The sequence below is a fragment of the Aspergillus melleus genome, assembly GCF_016097325.1.
Source record: "Aspergillus melleus strain CBS 546.65 chromosome Unknown contig4, whole genome shotgun sequence".
NCBI classification, from domain to species: Eukaryota; Fungi; Ascomycota; class Eurotiomycetes; order Eurotiales; family Aspergillaceae; genus Aspergillus; species Aspergillus melleus.
This window is the reverse complement of record NW_025763373.1, coordinates 4578727-4596847: the sequence shown is the minus strand read 5'-3', so window position 1 is coordinate 4596847 and position 18121 is coordinate 4578727. Positions and strand designations below refer to the sequence as shown.

Genomic DNA, 18121 nt, shown 5'->3' with positions numbered 1-18121 from the left:
GTGCTTGTTACAAATTGCTGAAGTGATTAGACGATTTCATACAAATGGAATGCATACCCGCACACGGAAAGCTGAAAAGCAAACAAAACACCTTTTTTCACAAGGACCAACCTTTGTTGAAGATAGAGAAAGAACCAAGTGTAAAGAAAAATAGCCAAAAGCAACAAATCTCTATGTTTTGCGAGCAATCCAATTTTCAAGATAGAGAACGCGGAAAGTTCTCATCGATTGCATCCATAAGGCCATTAATATTGATTGTCTGGCGATTCGTCTGAAGACACTCCGAACTATCCATCCCATGTACCAGCTGCTGCAAGGTATACTCCTCGTCATCCATATGAGCCTCCTGGCTATTCGGCCGACGCTCCGGGCTGGGTGGAGTGGACGGGGTATCCAAGTCGTGCTCATCGTTGTCTGGAATATTTGTCTGGGTACCCAAGGAGTGCTGTTTATCATCTCGAGCGCTCTGCTTTTGATCTAGATTGCGCTGTTGAATCCACTCCGCTATGTTCTTACAAGCTTCTTCTGGATGGAGCTTATGCTGTAGTATAAACCCCTGCACCTCAGCGACACTGAAGCGATTCTCGGGGAGCTGAGCTGCAAACTGCAGACTCAAAGCATCAATATCCCGACCGGAGCAACTTTCTTCTTCGAATTTTTCCAGGCCACTGTACATGCTGCGAAACAGCTCCTGGAATTCTTTCCGTCCTGGCAGCGTGAACTTGAGATGCAAGTCGACGCGACCCGGACGGATGAGCGCGCGGTCCAGACTTTCCGGGGCATTTGTCGTCATGATGAGAATCCGGCCCTCGTGCGACGCCACGCCATCGATGGCATTGAGTAACCCGGAGAGTGATACAGGCTGGGCCAGGGACTGCGTTGTATGATTGAACCCTGTGATCCCGAATTGATTTATATTCACCGGCGCAGTTGTCGGCCCTTTCCGGGGTCTCGACATGTTAACTCCGGCAGCATCGACATCCTCTACCAGTACCACACTGTGAGGCGGGACTCTCGAGAACAACGATGTCAACTGATTCTCGCTAATTTCCGGATCATTCAAGCCTAGAACATAAATGTCGAGCTCAAACATGCCGGCAATAGCACCCGCAAGACTGGATTTGCCGGTTCCCGGGGGTCCCGACAGCAGGTATCCGCGACGGTACGGGATTCCGTGATTGGAATACCACTGACGGGTGCGCGGGTGCAAATATTCCTTGATATCCTTCATGATAGCATCCTTCTTGTCCTCATCGAGAATGACAGTGGAAATGTTCCGGGCGGGACGAGACGTAACGCGAGACCAGTGGGGGATCTCACGACCGGGAGCGATGCGGTAGACAGAGACGTACGAGGTCGCTTGATGCTTGCTGAACACGCGGACCTCTTCTAGAAAGGAGCGCAGAGTTGCAACCGACCGCGTCATACCGTGGATGCTGACGGCTTTGGTGGCCTCGGGTCCTCCCGTCGGCACAAGTTTGAGGTGCATTAGAGTCCCCTTGAACCAGAAGAAACATGAGCCCTTGGAAGGCACCAAGTGAAACCCTGAGCTGAGCGGATTATCAGTAGTAACCATGCGAGATTCGGAATTAGACAGGTGGAAAAAGGCCGTTCCTGCGTACTGGATCCTGGGATTCTGTGCTCTGCGTTGTAGCAGTGGATCGTTCTGGCCATCGCCTCTAGCATCAAAGGAGATAAACGAAGTGTGGCTGTCCATCCATCGAACCATGTCATCGTACAAGGGGTCGGTGTCCAAAATCCGTGCATTTACCATGTAACTTTCCAGGAATGGGTAGCCGCGATTCCACAAAGCCCACCCGGTGCCCAGGATGGTTGCTATCGGGACGATGAAATTGAATATGGGACTGTCTTCAAGCTGTAGGGTTTTCGGAAGGTACTGCTTGATTGAAGACAAGTCTCCATTCATGAGGAGCCGAGATATGACGGAGGGAAACATTTCGTCGCAGGAAGGACGAAAGTGTGCTGGATGAAAGTGTGCGCTGGAAGAAAGATCCAAGACAGTCACGTGTGTTTGCGATCCCTAACCTTTGTGTCACCTTTCAGTCCCTGCACCACAGACTGTAGTGAAGAGCCACGCGTTTGTCCTAGTTTAAGTACCCAACAGACGATGGGCCTAAACTTGGAAACTCACATTAGGAGTTACATTGCTTGACATCCTGGTCCTTGTCCTGGAACTTCCCATAGTGACACATGGTGAATGTTACTCCCGCTCTATACTACCGTTCACAGGACTCCTGTCTAACAGGATCGACTATAAACATGGGACCTGCTCCTGACTCTCTTGTCGGAATCATCAATTTTTAAAAGGTCCAAAGTCAATCCAACTGAATAATCGGATAATTCGTCCTGAAACGCCCAAAATGTCTTCCACCATCAATCGAGTCCGTCATATCGTTGCGCTTGCGCTCGATTTGGAAGAGAAGAGAGTATGTCGTCACAGTTGCTCTTGAGAGCTTCGATATCAGTTAAAATTGTTAGATCCGTGACACCGCAGACTTCGTGGATGACTTGGGCGCGACTCGCCAGGAGTTGAGGGGAATCTTCCGCGAATTGGAGAAGGTAAGTTCTGTATGACTCAAAGGAACCACACTCGTTAACAGGCAGTAGGAATTCAACATCAACATTCCCACTGAGGACCAGCGTGAGATCACCAACAGTAGGTTTGCAAGCCCAGTAAAAGAGTGAATCATTGATTGACCGAGTCAGTCCGCACTGCTGTGGAATACATCGAGGCTCATATCTAGTTGAATATGGGCTAAGGTCACCTACACCTCTTGGGACTCGGGCCCATATCGGTGGCTTATGAAGACTGGTGTGGACTTTCCTTGAGATAGCACCTGTCGGTAGAAGAATGAAATTGATTGTGATGGAAGTGAGAGTTCTGTCTCCCTCGTAAGACCGGAGCCAAATGATGGCAAGGTTCTGTAGGTCCTCATCGGCGTCATCGTAGTTCTTATTCGACCTTTCCAGGTACCTTTGCGCCCATGATCGTATCCGAGTTCATGTTATTTTTTATTCGTTCTAGAATGAAGCGCAGAAGTAAGGAAGACACTACATGCAGAGGGTTTTATATACCGCGATACCAGAAAATAGTCAGTTGTAGAAACCAGAGAAGTCAAGAGACCGATACGGGGATCAATATCGAAGGATATCACTGCTTGAACTAGCTTACTTTAATGACCATGATTGACAATCCACAGAAGATGGAGGGGCAGATTAGGTGTAGGCCTTTCGACAACTTAATGAGGCGTTTGCCTGGTTGCACTGTCTCAGGTGCCTTGTTGCCTCATCGTTGCCTGAGGCATTGTTCAGAGCCACGGGACTATTCTCAAGACCTCGCCGCTAGACTAACAAAAGCTTTCTATTAGAAAACACGGCCACAGCCTTCTTCCAGCCAGCTTGCCTTCCTTCTAGTCTGAAGAAGAGGACAACAGCCAGACCGAGTCTCTGAATTTGGTTTGGCGTGGTATCCTACCATCAACACTAGAAACCAAATAAATTCACAATGAGAATGAATACAAATTTCAACGAGATCGTTTCAGCATTGGAACTGACATGCTCCTATTCGTAGTCCCTTAAAGGACTTCCGATATAGTCAATCTCAGGTGAATAAAATATTCCGACCAATGGCTATCTTGGAAGAGATTGGTTGTTTGATCAGTGAGTTTTTCACATCCTCTCTTTCCGTCAAGACCCCATCGATCCCATGGTGATACACCACAGAAAGAGCTCTATCATAGAATCCGCCGCCAAAAGTGCCAAAACAAAAGGTCGTATTTGTAATAGAAACAATGCAAAATTAGCAAGTGATCAAGATCTAAACTGCATGATCTGTGCTCTCGCCTGGAGTGTGAGCGAACCAACCAAGCCTCTTCTGGGATTAGGAATGCAATATCCACCAGGTCTGGTTGCATTGACCTTCCCTTGGCCCCTTCCGACCAAACTGTATCAAGCTGCCATATGGTCTCCATCACAGATGCATTTTGGGTGAGAAGGTTCAGGATCTCATCGTTCAACGTTCTCTGGATCTTCAACCGATTCACCAGAAAGCTGCTCAAGTGGCTCTCAAGATATTTTGGCCACATGTAACACGCTGTCGTTGGTTCTCCAGCAAAGCTACACTTTTCCAGATAAATCCGAGGACCTTGTCTTTCTCCGATGTCCAGTTCTTCCAATTCTCTGGCACGATCGTTTTGCACCCCGTGAGGTTCTTTCCGGTTGGGAGTATCAGAACGTCCAGCAAGGCTGCATGTGCATCGCGGAATTCAGTAAAGTCGTACGAGAACTCTTGGAAAGATAGCTCATGAATCTTCGACGTTCGCTTGCCTGTTTGACCTTTCACGGCGTGTTGTCAGCATCCTGCCACACTGAGATTCACAACTGGACATCCTACATTGAGTGCCTTATAGGAGAAGGTAGGCTTGTTGGGCAAGTGTATCAATTCCTGGTTTGATCGCCGTCATATTTGGAGCGATGGAGCCATCTCGATAATTTCTTCGTTGGTTCGTTTTTTGTTTTGAATTTTTGGTACCTGTGCAGTACCCGAAGGTCATCGGCCTTCTATTTCTTGAACTCCGCCAATTCCCAACATGGACAATGGGGGACTAAGAAAAGGATGATTGTTTCCAAATGAAATGTGCCGGTAAGTGGTATTATATGACAGATCGTCATTCACTTTAGGGAGGGCGGGTATATACCTAGCGCGACAATATGTGTGCTACCTCTGCCAACCACCGGTATGCAGCAGAGCAGTGGGGCGAGAGAGTGTACGCGCCGGTGGACAACACTGGGTTGGGGAGGGATTTCCGCGGACAATCACTTATTCTCCGATCACCTGTGAGCCTTCAGCGCTCCCTGGGAGGAGATTGGTGTACATATGGGTAACGCCTTGCCCAAGTTCCACAATCGCGTTATGACACTTGAATTGACCTCCGTTCATTGTGACGGAGCAGTGGCAGCCATCCGGAGATACCATACCTGTTGGGGTTACAGTAATCGTACTGTGGAATGAACCCCTAAGGAATTGTTAGTATACTAAACAGATGAGCTCTAGTTGAAGCAAACAAATACCAACCTCATGGAGCCTACCTACTGGAAAAAGAAAAAAAGAAAAAAAGAAAATTAACAACGCAGATCTATTGCCGAGCGGCGCGCGATATTGCGCCGACCCGCCTAGTACTCGACAAGATTGCACACAAATCGGCATAATGGGTAGAATAAACTCTTCTCCGTACTCCGATAGATTAAAAAGCTCTACGAGCTTTCGTTCTGATAGTGGTGAAAGCAACTCCGTTCGCGGCATGATGGGACGAATCGATTCCCCAAACGGTCCCAACAGTTTGAAGCCGTCGCTTTCTTCAGTTATAGCCAGACTTCCACGGTGGTCAATGGGCTCCTCAACAGCTTTGACTGCTTTGTCGTTCTTCATGTACCTATCTGAGTCTCATCAAAAGTCAGTTGAATCCATAAAGTGATGATCTTTCAGAACTCCGTACCGTCTTCGTAGTCTGTTAATTCTTCTTCTCTGAGCTCTACCCCTCCATCGTGAATTATATAGTCCAACAGCCGTGTCCTGGTTTGTCTTCCCTCAGTAAGATGTTCAAATTCGAACTCCTGAGAGCCTCTACCAGCAGACTCCCTCGCTTGTTCTCGAGGGTGTGAAAAAAATTCCAGATTCTGTCGATGATCGAGTAACGAGAAGATGCATCTCGATGACATAGTTCTCTCCTCCGTCAGACAGGGAGACCACATGAAGCAAACTGTGTGTTATGCACGGCTCTGCGTCTGGCCGTGTTTCATGGTGGAGCCGGTCAGAGATATGTCCCCAAAACAAATTATTGGTCATTTCCTTATCTGCATCCATAGAATCTAACACCTACTCAGGAAGTAGATGTTTCCTTGCCCCGAACTGTTTGCATGTTTGGCGAACTTCCTGACACTGGGTAGCGTGTTTATCACTGTGATTCCCTTCATACTTCATGAGCTCTTCCTGGTCAGCCGGGCTCACTGGCAGCCGGGCGCGTCACAATATCTCGATATCCGCCAATGACCGTAGAGCATGGAAGCCACCATGGGAAACACCGATTCGCAACATTGGCATGCCTCCCTCTCACGCCCGTCCGCTTGTCTGTAAAACACTTTTAGAGTCGAGATGAGCCGCCAGCAGATGAAGCAGGACGCGCCAGATGCGAATATGAACTTGCCGCGGAAGCGCACGAACCAGGCCCGGGCGGTGGCGGACTCATCGTGGTGACAGTTGAACAGGTGCCTGGCGACGGTGCATATGTAGCAGCGCCGTCAAGACTCTATCGTGGGCCGGTGCGGTTGCGGGTGGCCGCTCACTGTTACTGTTGGGAAAGGGGCTGGATTGGATAAACACACACACACTCAGGACGCTGTCCAGCGGAATTCGCTTTCGACACAGAAAAGAAGGGATGGTTATTTGCGAATTATCGTAAGGAGGAACGGAAACCATAAGCAGACCTTGATGTTTGGAAAATACAGAGGAGGAGTCGTCGCGCTGTTTCGAAGTCCTGTTGATGTTGCCGAATTTTGGCTTTCTGGCGTACTTGACCCCTTATGGCTGACATTTGGTAAAAGATGGTTGTGGGAGATTTTGATTTGCTTTGGGATGCATGGCGCTGAATTTCTTTCGTACCTTTTCGATCATAGTCATCCATATGAGTTTATTGTGAAGCTAAAATCCTGTGCAGCTTCTGGCAGGGAGGGATTTGTTTGACAAAGCTGGAACCACAGGCACGTCCGGCCAGGGGTATTTGATCAATCACAGGGTCAAAAGTCTAGTGTGGCTCTTGCAGTGATATGTGTATAAATCGCGACCAATTCTCGTTGATAGCATTTACCGCACACAAACATGTATCGAAATGGGGTTTCAGCCGTCAGTTGAACATCCAGCGATGCAAATTAGCGAGGCGGAATAACTCCACGAATGAACAACTGACAGGGCTAAATAGCCGACATCGACTTTCTTGGGGCTTGCAGTTTTCTCCTCCGCAAATTGAGAGAATGCGGCGTGTTGCGTAATGAACTCAACTTTTACGATGTCAACCAATGACAGTGTTGGCTTTCATGGATATTCGGATCGAGGAAACAATATCTCCCCATCAAGACACGGCTAGAATATGCAATGTCTCAGAAGAACAGAGCACAATCTAAGCCCGACATCGATGGTCTCCCTTCTGTTCTAGGAAGATATGCGTAGTTACTGATGTCTTGATAAACCACGCGTACAGAGCAGTTTGACTCGCAGCTTGTAGTCAAGGACCAAAATTGGAGTTGGAGTCACCAGATGGGGCTATTTGTATGCCATAGTATCGACCAAGTATTTCCTCGGCTCTTGGGAGGCGGCTCTGCACTGGCCAAGGGTGTCGACGAGGTATTGGGACCAACCGGTAATTCAGCCACGGGTTGCTGTCGACCAGCCGACACGGCTTAATTATTCCCTGGGCAAGTAGCGACATGTGCGTGACGCCCGGAGCCTGAAACGGCATAGACCTTGACGTGCTATATGACTGCACAATGGATATGACGGAGGTTGAGTGACAGCTGATCTTGAGCAACGCCTGGAATGTGATAAGGTGTGTTATGACAATTCCATATGCAAAAGCCCGGACGTTGACCTGAAGGCACCTGAATACTCGCCAAGAATGACCTGAAAAAGACTGATTCCGCGCCAGGAGACAATGCTTGGCTTGGGTACACCAAGGGATACAGACACTGACAAGTGTTTCTGTCCAACCTGCCTATCAACCGTCGTTCCGAAATGATCAAACTTCACCAAATCGAGCTCTTTTTCTCCCTGGTGTTAGGATAGTTTCTTTTTCCGTTGGCCGTAGGATCCTTCGTGGTTTTCGAGGTCTTGTTCCATCTTCATTTGTATAGAAAGGAGGGTGGCCATGGCAAATCTTCACGAGCAATACATATGGGCGCGGATACTGGCGCGTAGTATCGCGACTTGATAGAGAATCGAACTTCGTTATTGTTGTGGTAGCACCTCTTGACATCATCCGGTAAACCCATCCTTCCAGTTGACGACCATGGTTTCTTTTCCAGTGAGTATCGCACCACCCGCACATGCGGACCCAGAAACCAGGACATGATAGTGACAAAGGATGTTACCGTACAGCAGTGGTTGTTTCCATTCCCAGATATTCTCGGCGTCCGACCAAGGGGCATGCCTGTGTATTGGCCGACATTGGGATACTGCATGGAAGTCCTGATCTCATGACTTGTGCAATAAATCTAGCATCTCTCGTGGCGCATAAATCGAGTGTTAGAGCCTGCGACTTGGTTCGACGATATGTTGTTTCTCAAGGATCACGTTCCGGAAACCAATTTCATCTAATTCTCTGTGCCAAAGTTGCTGCCGGTCTTGGGCTGAGCAAATGAGTTCGAGCAAAGCATTCAACTTGGCAGCTTGCCCCGTGGAGCACATACCGTGTTGATCAAGTCGTTCTATGGCGCGTAAGCAATATTGCGCCTTGAGTCCGTCTTTTGCAATTCGGCCGTCTTTTGTATGGCTCCCGGAAGTGGTATAGTCCTTAACCTCGAAGAAGGGCACGAGAGTCTCTATTGTTATTTCAAGTGGTTGCCGGCATTATTATCGTGGTAGTGTGTCCAAGAGTGTCCTGGTTCGTACACTCCAGGCACAAGCAGGAGTCCCTGCGACCAGTCGATCAGAAACGACTTCATCACACGCCGTGAATTGATCCTCCATGCTGTCGTCTGCCTTTCTGACTTCCATCCATTCTCTCACTTTCAGCGTGTGTTCACTCGTCACTAGTCGAGATTCAGATATCTTCAACACTGCAAGCCCCGAGGAATCATACAACTGCAGCTGTTCAAGGTCCATACGCTCGATGGGGTGCCAAGTCTTTCTCGGGGACTCGTCCAACAACTCGCTATACCTGACGTATCGCTGTATTCAAAGAGATGCACTCTTGTGGTCGTACTCAATCCCGGGCTGACTGGCGAAAGGACGAGTAATCCTCGATTGTATTTCATGAAAGGACTTGTGCAACCAAAGAGTGAGGTGCATCCGTGATCGATACCACTGCAGCTCTCTGGCTACCGTAGTATCTGGGACAGCATATCATTTTCTGAGCAGTTGAAATCACGATATCAGTCGTTCGAGCACCCGCCGTAATAAATATCGATCCACGTGGAGGAGTGTTCAATTCCCGGAGCACATCCCGTGATACAGAAGTAAATATGCCAGTAACCCAAACATGACGTTGGAAAAATGGCTTTGATTGTAGCAGGCTTCCTTGACCAGGTCGGGCTTGGGATCATGATAGAGCAAATAGTCTCTTGATTTGCAACCGGCTGATAGATCCTCGCTCATCTTAGTATGATAAAGGCCGTTCTTTCCGGTTCTTGCACAACAGACCTATCTAGCAGCAGCTTTGTCCAAGCAGCAACAACTTCAGAGATGATACTCGGTCAAAGCCAGGTTATAGGTTCAGAGAGTGTGATATTGTTCTTATCCGATGGACCTCGATTTCTCCTCGAGTGATGTAGTCTTAGTCAGGACCTGTCAGCCTTGTATTAAATCTTTCCTGACATTTTTGGTTCAGACTTACCTCTCTGTCCCCAAGCATAGTCCCAAGCTTTTGAAGCCAAGAGATTATTGGGACTTTTGAATCGTCTCATCATCTCAATACGGAATTTCTGATTGCGAATCAAAATCCGAATATTGTTCGAGTAGGCGCAGGGAAAGGCATTCGTAAATGGACTCGCTTGCTCTTCTTTCCCGTGCCGATGTATGCCGAAAGAAGTCCTCGGGTAAAGAGATTCGAGGCTCGTCTAGTTCCAATGAGAAGGACATATCATGGTTTTGGCGCAAGCAGCAACTGAGGCTAGAATCTCCACTCGTTTCAATACAATCGACAAGGGTCTTATCCACGTCTGCGATTTCCTTGTAAAGCGATAAGATCGGATTAGACACCATGTATGGGCTAATGCCCACATAGTTCGTCAACATACCAAGGATTGGGTGCTTGTCAACGTCGTGCTGGTTGCTTTCATTGTGCCATGACTCCCCAGAGTGAGATGGGTGTTTTAACACCCGATCACCAACATGCATAAGCCACTGGTATAGTTCGTGAACCTACGATGTTTTTCTAGTGCCCAGATGTCATAAGAAGCTATTTGCCTTTCAAGACTCCAAGGGGTTTGCGATTGGCACTGGCACGGCAGAAACAACTTAGGAGTCTTATTTCAGCCTCATGGTCAACACAAGTTGCAAGATAAAGTGTCTTTTCGGAGAAAAAGGGATCAATATTTGAGGAGGATCTTACCTAAGATGGCCCAATCATCCGTAGGAGTTCGGTAGAAAATAGATCTCACACTTCACGGTTTATGCGGAAGGTGTTGCGACAATCAAGTCCACTGTTCCCCCACCACAGTCATGTGCAGTTGCAAAAGTCGGTTCATCTGTTCAAATCCAGCATCAACATGTCCAATGCAACCATTATTTCTTTGTGGAAAGGCAAAACAGACGACATGAAGCAGTCGTCAATGTGTGAACCAATCGGAGTGAAGCTGTCTCTGTTTAGCATCGGGACTATTCAGAAGTCAATTATGGAGTCCTCACCTCCAAACATTCTACCCAGACAGGACGCTTATTAGAAGCCAATCACGCACTTTGCCTGATGCAGTATCCGTCCAGTGTTAGATATCTTCCATATCAAGTAAGGGCGAATAGAGCTCTTCATCGGAAACGTGTAAATAGCCAAACTCCAATTGCGTGGAGCGTAGGGCCACTTCAAAATCATCAAGTATAACCCCCAAGAGCCGAAGTCAGGATTTAAATCCGCCTTTGGGGACGCCTTTGGGGACGTCTTTGGAGACGCCTTTGGGAACGCCTTCATTTTCAAGTAATACTGGTTGAAAGCCACGCTGAATGGGACTTGTAGATCTCCCACCTATCTCCGTTAGCATAGGCATAATGCAGTAGAGTAGGCCAAAGATACTTACGGGTTCCAAGAGCGCATAGGTGACACATCTGGCAGCTCTCTCGAAACTGGAATCATTAGATGTTGAATCTGTACGTGGAGCGTGATGGCGTTTGGTGTCCAGGCTCCTGAAATAAGAGTCTTATGCTGTTCCGTCAGGATGGTGTCCGTTGGGTTCTCGTAAAGAAAAGTCGAGTCATTGTCCCCGCATCTTTCCCATCTTTCCGCCATTTCTTCAGGTTGGCCCTCCCCAAGAAACGACAGGAAAGGAGTCTTTCGAGTGCCCGACAAACTTCTTTCCTCGTCCTCCAATTCTACCATATGTCGGAACTCGAACTCATCGCTCACGAAACGATATGTACTCGGTGCCTTTGAGGATGGTAAGAATTGAGGCCATGAAATGTTTTTTCAACGTGTTGCAACACTCATCTCGAAGTACTGCCACGTATATCTTAGTTGGTTCCGCAGAGTGGAATCAATTGGGCGCCAAAACTCGAGGTCGTGATCGTAAATCACCGGTGAAAGTCGTCTTTTAGCGCCAACAAATCCCTCCTTCTCTCCTTCTAGCCCCGATTTCATAATATCTTTGTGGAATGGAAATGATAGGTGGACGTTGGAATGGCAGATTGTAAAAGAAGGAAGGGACTCGAAAGGATCCGAATTTACCTGCTCCTGACCGCCTCATGTGAGTTTCCGTGGATTTCCTTCATAACGAACGCTAACTAGGCGCAGGCACGAAGAGGACGATTGCTTACTATGAACGTCTAACTTCTCCGGAGTATGCCAACGCAATGGGGTCGCAAACCTTAGTAGTATTCGAAATAGAGGACGGTTGTTTTGTTTGGAGAAGTTAGACGAAAGCGCACAAGCCGGACTAGACCTGAGATACTGTGTATTTGGAGGGAGATATGATATGATCTGGGCAAACCAGCCGCCGCCATAGTCGGGGTCTTGTCTTCCCGTGTAGTGTGGAGCATCACATCTGGTCGTGCCGTGGTCAAATCGCCATGATGGAATCGGACAGTAGTCAAGAGTCTTCGATTGAATGCGGGGAGGGGTCACTGATTTCCCTCATGGGGTATCTGGGGACATGGTTTTGTTCCTTGGTGAGAAGCATTTGCTATTTCTTGCGAGTGTTCAAGATTTCGAATATGTGGTAAGGAGATGTGCAGTTCACCCATTGGGTCGAATCTTTATGTTCTTGGACATACACAGCGTTATTGTTGAAAAGAGAGAGATCGTAAAGCCTCACGGCACAGCCCGGAGTACTGTCTTTTGGAAGACCACAGGTGTCGAGCAAATCCGTCTATGGCAGCGACAAGCCCGAATGCAATTTCAAACCGAAGAAAGCTGGTGACGGCAGGCTTTGTTGGACCTGAAGCCTGAAACTTCAAGCTTAATCAAACGATTTATTGCAAACACTGATCAAAGACCAAAGGATTCACCGACGAACAAGATTTCAGTTTGTCTACTCAGGTCATCCATGTTCTCAGACAAGAAACCCACAAGAGCGGACGAAAGAGGTTGTTTAACATGTTCACATACCGCTATCGATCTGCATGAGCCATCTCGCGCTCCAAATCAGATCTTGATTTGCTGCATCCCCTGTCCTCTCTTGCATCATTTCACCGAGTCGGCGTCCTGGTGGCTCACAATAGGTCAGCTATTTGGCGCATGGACAGGGAATAGAGGAACGAAATAATTCTGGGGCTTTGTATGGACAAGCACCACGTCAGAAGATCAATCGATTGAGTGGGTTATCCAGCACTAGAGTGTGTATTCGAGTAAGGGTTAGCTCCGTCTATGCAGCTAACGTGGGGACAACAGATCTCTGAAGCTTTGTCCCTATTGCGGATTCATGTGCATTAGAAATGGATCAACAGGTCGACTAAGAATCACTCACATACTCTTCTGTCCGATGCTTGGACGCTCTTTAGATTGTTCGACAACTGTTAGAATACCTCACACATCACAGACTATCATATCGCAGACGAATGCGCTCGGATAAATGATAGTCCATAATGTCCTCTCTGCTGCATTTCCACAAGCAATGGCATGAGCCATGAAGGCTGAGGGATTATCTCTGCGCGCAGATCGCCTAGAATAAGGCACGTTGAGACCGAGGATATCATCAACGGAGCTCGACCGTCTTTTCCTCTGGACATTCTTGAAGGTGCTATCGTCTTCCGTTCGGCTACCGCAATCGAGCAGCGCAAATGTATTATACCACTTCTACATGGTATTCATAGTCAGCATCGAGTCGTGGGTTAAGGAGAGAGATACGTGCCATGACGGCTTTGCTGATCGCTTTGAGAGCACGGAGACTCGTAAATCCCGAGGAAGGCAATGAATACCTCGCCTGATCATGGAGAGTTTCTGGCCTAAATGCAGAGGAAAGAGGCCCCAGGTATCTGCCTGCTTTGAGGTTTGCAGCAATCGAATCAAGGGTGTTCTTTGACAGAACCGTGTATACAAAGGTCTTCTGGTTCTACCTACAACAACAAGGCTAGTTAGTACCAATCTTCTTTCACATGAAAACGGAAAACGAATACAAATAGGTTTCAGAAAGCTCACTTCGTGACCGCATCAAAGCTGTAGGATTGGCAACTGCGCATTGGTCCAGGAACATCCAACCCTTCCTTGCTACAAGAGCCACGATTGGAGCAGGAAAGGAATTTGACTTGGAAGCCTGAGAGGAAAGACTCTGGTGACCTTGGACGACACAGCCCAGCTAGCCGTGTCCGGGAATGCAAGTCCCACCACCAAAAGGACGATCCTTCATCAAGGTATTGATCGCGGAGTTATTATCTCGGTGGAGCTTCTCCGGTGGCAGATCAGTCTCCAAGTTTAACGTGAAAATGGATGAATGTCAGAACATTCGTTGGTGAGCCCGGGAATGGTACTAGGTCGATTTGTATCTAATCGCATATATCTTGTTAGCAAACACAGTCAGGCAACATCGATTAGAGAATGGAAAGGGGCGACATGTAAAATCAGCAACCTAGAGCAATTGATACTGACGTGTGCTTTTTGTTCAAACAAAGCATCCTCGGTGGTGTATGTACCTCGTGGTCGAGACTACCCTGCTTGCAGCATCTGCTCACACTGTCAACGGAGACCCCAGAGAGAAGTCATTGACATCCACAATTCTCGGAGGCCCATTCGTCAGGCATTCATCTGAGGTGTCAGTGAAGCCAGTAGTCAATAAAAAACGCGCCAAAACTCCCAGCATGTCTCTCAAAAAGTCCGCTCGATACCCCTGTTCAGGACCCGCAGATCAGGATGACCCTCTCCTCCGCGACAACATCGATCCGTGACGGAGCAGAAATTGTGGAAAAGGTGTGTCTGTTTCTACCCCCCAGCAGGAGCAAGCAAAGTTGATCGGTGAGAGTGGGCCATCAACGTGGGGGGAGAACCTTCGACCATAGGCCATTGGACATGATAGTCCGCGCACCGCCCGAAGTCCAGTGGCGCCACATCACTCAGAGGTGTCAAAAGAGCAGAACTTAAAGTGCAACAAGAGGCGGTATGTGGTCGTAGAAAAGGCAACGCATACAACAAAATAATGAGACCTTCGAGACAGTTCAAGTACGGGAAGCATGGCAAATAGTTGTTAAAAGTTTTTGTTGAAAGGTCTCGCATGGGATCACAGTATGGGCCATCGACAGAACCCCTGCTGCTTGAACAAACGAGTGGATCGAAACAGATGATGCGATGCTAGGCTCGCAACTCCACGAGCCCAGGATCAATGGCAACACATGTCGGGGACATTTACTCGGGGCAAAATTCAGGGTGCATTAAACTCACTGTAACATCTGCAAATATGATTGAGCAAGGAGGTATAGCCATGCTGAATAAAGAGGGGAGTTGGAATTCGCAGCAGAACGGTCTTGAAACTGCGATAATGAAGCGAGAACAAAAATTGGACAGTACTGGGAAGGTTTCAAAACGAAGACAGATCATGCTGTCGAAGAGTCTGTGCAGATGGAATGGGTGCATAGCTCGGGGCAAAGCTCAACCAAAACCACAATGAAAAGAAATCGCCATAACGGTATATGAAGGAAAGGACAGAAAGGATAGAGGAGTGTTATATATAGAAAAAACAGTATAAGAGAGAAAGATGGTTGAGGCGAGTTGGGGAATGCAGTGAGGAGGAGCGAGGAATAGATATATGTCAATGGGGGGGCAAGGTACCCACAATCTCCCAAGTCAAGCGCTCTAAGCAAACGCACATCTGCAGTGTCATGCTATACTCCCTCGCTTGTTCCTTCTTTTACTTGTTCTTTTTTTTTACCCTTTTTTCCATTCGTTTCCAGATCCATGTAAACGCACACTCCCGAGGACCACAGCAGGTTCCAGCCTTTCCAATCCCATCCTCCTTCACCCAGGCCGTACCCAATCCACTCCCTCTACCTTGTACCTTGTATAACCTCATTCTGGCGAATCTAGATCACCAGAGACATTTGCCCACCCCTTTCCCCAATTCACAAAAACACACACGCAACCCAATAATCAACCCAAACATCTTCGCCCCTCAGCACCGAAATAGGTAACCATAGACCCCTTACCTACGTGCCTGCCTACTCACCCAATCCACTTTCTTCTACAACACATTTCCTCATTCCGTATGCATGGTGGAATGGTGACAATGATGCCATACGCCAATCGGACCTGAACCCCTCATGCCCACCCACCCGGCCTAACTTCCTGTATTCAGGCATTCACTCCTACACGTCCCCGTCCACATCCATGGATTCATCCCAGTCGTATCTGCATATACCTAAAAAGAGAAAAAGCGAGAACCACATCCTGGGAGGGGGGATGAGGCCGACGAATCTGTTTGTATTCGCTGTAACCCCCCCATCATCAATTGGTCAATCTGTATTGACATATGAAACTCACGATCAAAAGTACTGTGCATGTCAATACTACGTACCACGTAACCGTGTAAACCGGGGTAGAGCAGGACGAGAATACACAAAGTTCCATGGGTAGGGAAGAGCGTGTACGTATCATGTCTTGACTTGAGTTGTCTTTCCTCCAGGAATAGCTTTTGTTGTTGGGAGTACGAGGTTTCGGATCTTTGCATTCACTGCCTAGGCATCTATTGCCTTTCTCCAATTTCCGGCCGAGTTTGAAGGGTCTAGGCTGCGCGTCAAGCAAACGACACCTGTCCAGTAGAAGGAAAGGTACTGGAGTTGATGGAGGAATACGGAGAATTAACATGAGGTAAGAGGAAGAATCGACTAACGCATTGTAGAACACCAACAGGATCTAAGCAAACGGAAAGCAAAAAGCCACCCACACTCTAATTATAGTAAGAACACTGGAGATGACCTGATAGGACATCAACAAGCAAGACCAACTCTATCCACTCCATCATCATGCCAGTCATAGCTTCCAAGCTAGGTATACATTGCGTCGTTGTAGGAACATCGAGCAAATCGGAAAAGCAACAGCAAAAAAGGAAAAGAGGGAATGACTCCATCCAAACGCCCAAATCAAAAAACCACCCCCAATGAACACTAAACGGAAATCAAAACCCATTACTACTGAGCCTGATAAACCTTGAAATCCCGAAACTCCCAATACGCCTGCGTAAAGTTCGCCGGATTATGCGCCACGAAATCACTGCACGTTCCCGGGCAATGAGACTGCTCTGTGTAGAACTGCGGCTGGGCGGCCAGATCCCCGCAGAGGGCGATATTCGCCACGATGCTCTGATTGCGGAAGTGCGAGGTTATGTCGCAGTCCGTGTTGGGGAAGTCGGCGAGCGCGGTGCCCCAGGTCGAGGGGTCTGGGCTGCCGCTGGAGTTGGAGATGTCCTCGGGGATCGTGTCCCGGGTGAAGAACCAGGCGCGGATGCCTGCGTCGCGAAGTTCTAGGGCGTATATCTGTCCGGAATTGTTAGGATGGTGGGTAGATGCATGAGATGTGGAAGGATGGGATGACTCACTCCTCCCCCGTTCTCGTTGAATGCCTGGCCCGATGTCTCTGGCTCACCCTGGACGCCGCACCCCGCATTCCCATTCGTGCTATTGTCGCAGGAAGTATACGCCACGCTCCCGGTCTGCTTCCGTTTAACTTTCATGTTGCAACCGCTGGTAGTGTGCAGGGTTACAGCGTTGCCTTCGGTCGCCGTGTTCTCCGTCTCCATGACGTCGATCTCGCCGTTTGTCGGCCAATTGAGGGGATCGGTCAACCACAGTGCCGGCCACGTACCACATCCATACGGCGTATGGAGAATGTCAAAGACAAACAGGCCGCTGTCATAGGTGGTCTTCGATTCCAGTCGCACAGACTGCCGGCCGTTAGCCGCAAATTCATTTGACGTGTCGACTTTCAGCACGACGGAGGAATCCGTAGCATGCGTCAGGTTCAACGCATTAGCAGCCGTTTGATCGACGTATCTAGATCGGGCGAATATGTATCAGCATGGAGGGGAACAGGTATCGGTGACACAAGCCACGAAAGAAGGGCAGGTAGTACATACTGAACGAATCCGTTTGTCGGATCCTCATCCGAGTAGTAATTGAAGCGGTCCAGAAACGACGTCCCCGAATACGTATCGACCAGCTTGTAATTCAGCTGCGTGTAGTCCGGGTATCGGTTTGCTTTGGTCCCTTCCACCGCCCCTACGATGACGGCCACGATGACCACGACCGCCACAGCCCCCGCGATCAGTTTGGTCCGCAGCGACCACCCGCGCGGGTCATACCATGGTGCATCCGGCGGTGGCGGCGGAGGATTATGGGCAGTCCCGGGAGGTGGAGGCGGTCCTGCATGTTGAAGGTCGTTTGTTTCTAACTTGGGAAGATGGGAGGTGGCGCCGCCGTAGCGAGAAAAGTCGTCCCCTGGGATGGGATATGATTTGTCTGTCATGATAGCTGTCTCGGAAGCCAGGGATGGCGGTAGCGCAGTCTCGGACGACGAATTGACGGTGTGAGAAATTTAGAAACTCGTACGAGGTGGAAAGAATGTGTCGTGTTGGTCGCAAAGGAAATCAGATGAATTTGTGGATGGAGAGACCGTGACTTGGCGAGTGAGGTGTCGAGATAAGAAATGCGCGGCTGGCCAGGACGAGCTGTTGGGATGTCGTCATCCAGAATGCACGAGGTGAAACC

General features: G+C 48.6%; 3 protein-coding genes across 3 annotated transcripts; 1 reads left to right on the top strand and 2 right to left on the bottom strand.

Moving 5' to 3' along the window:
- Positions 1 to 196: 196 nt before the first annotated feature.
- On the bottom strand, positions 197 to 1927 carry LDX57_008355 (BCS1 and AAA domain-containing protein; the record flags this gene model as incomplete). Its single annotated transcript, XM_046090079.1, has 1 exon — positions 197 to 1927. One exon carries the CDS (start codon positions 1925 to 1927, stop codon positions 197 to 199), a length of 1731 nt encoding a protein of 576 aa, XP_045946051.1.
- A 454-nt stretch (positions 1928 to 2381) lies between these two features.
- On the top strand, positions 2382 to 2765 carry LDX57_008354 (acyl carrier protein; the record flags this gene model as incomplete). The annotated part of the gene is made up of 4 exons (XM_046090078.1): positions 2382 to 2447; positions 2500 to 2580; positions 2629 to 2677; positions 2728 to 2765. 4 exons carry the CDS (start codon positions 2382 to 2384, stop codon positions 2763 to 2765), a joined length of 234 nt encoding a protein of 77 aa, XP_045946050.1.
- Positions 2766 to 16546: 13781 nt separating this feature from the next.
- On the bottom strand, positions 16547 to 17879 carry LDX57_008353 (glycoside hydrolase family 16 protein; the record flags this gene model as incomplete). The annotated part of the gene is made up of 3 exons (XM_046090077.1): positions 16547 to 16891; positions 16954 to 17407; positions 17491 to 17879. The coding sequence occupies 3 exons, from the start codon at positions 17877 to 17879 to the stop codon at positions 16547 to 16549; spliced, it is 1188 nt and encodes a 395-aa protein (XP_045946049.1).
- Positions 17880 to 18121: the final 242 nt, after the last annotated feature.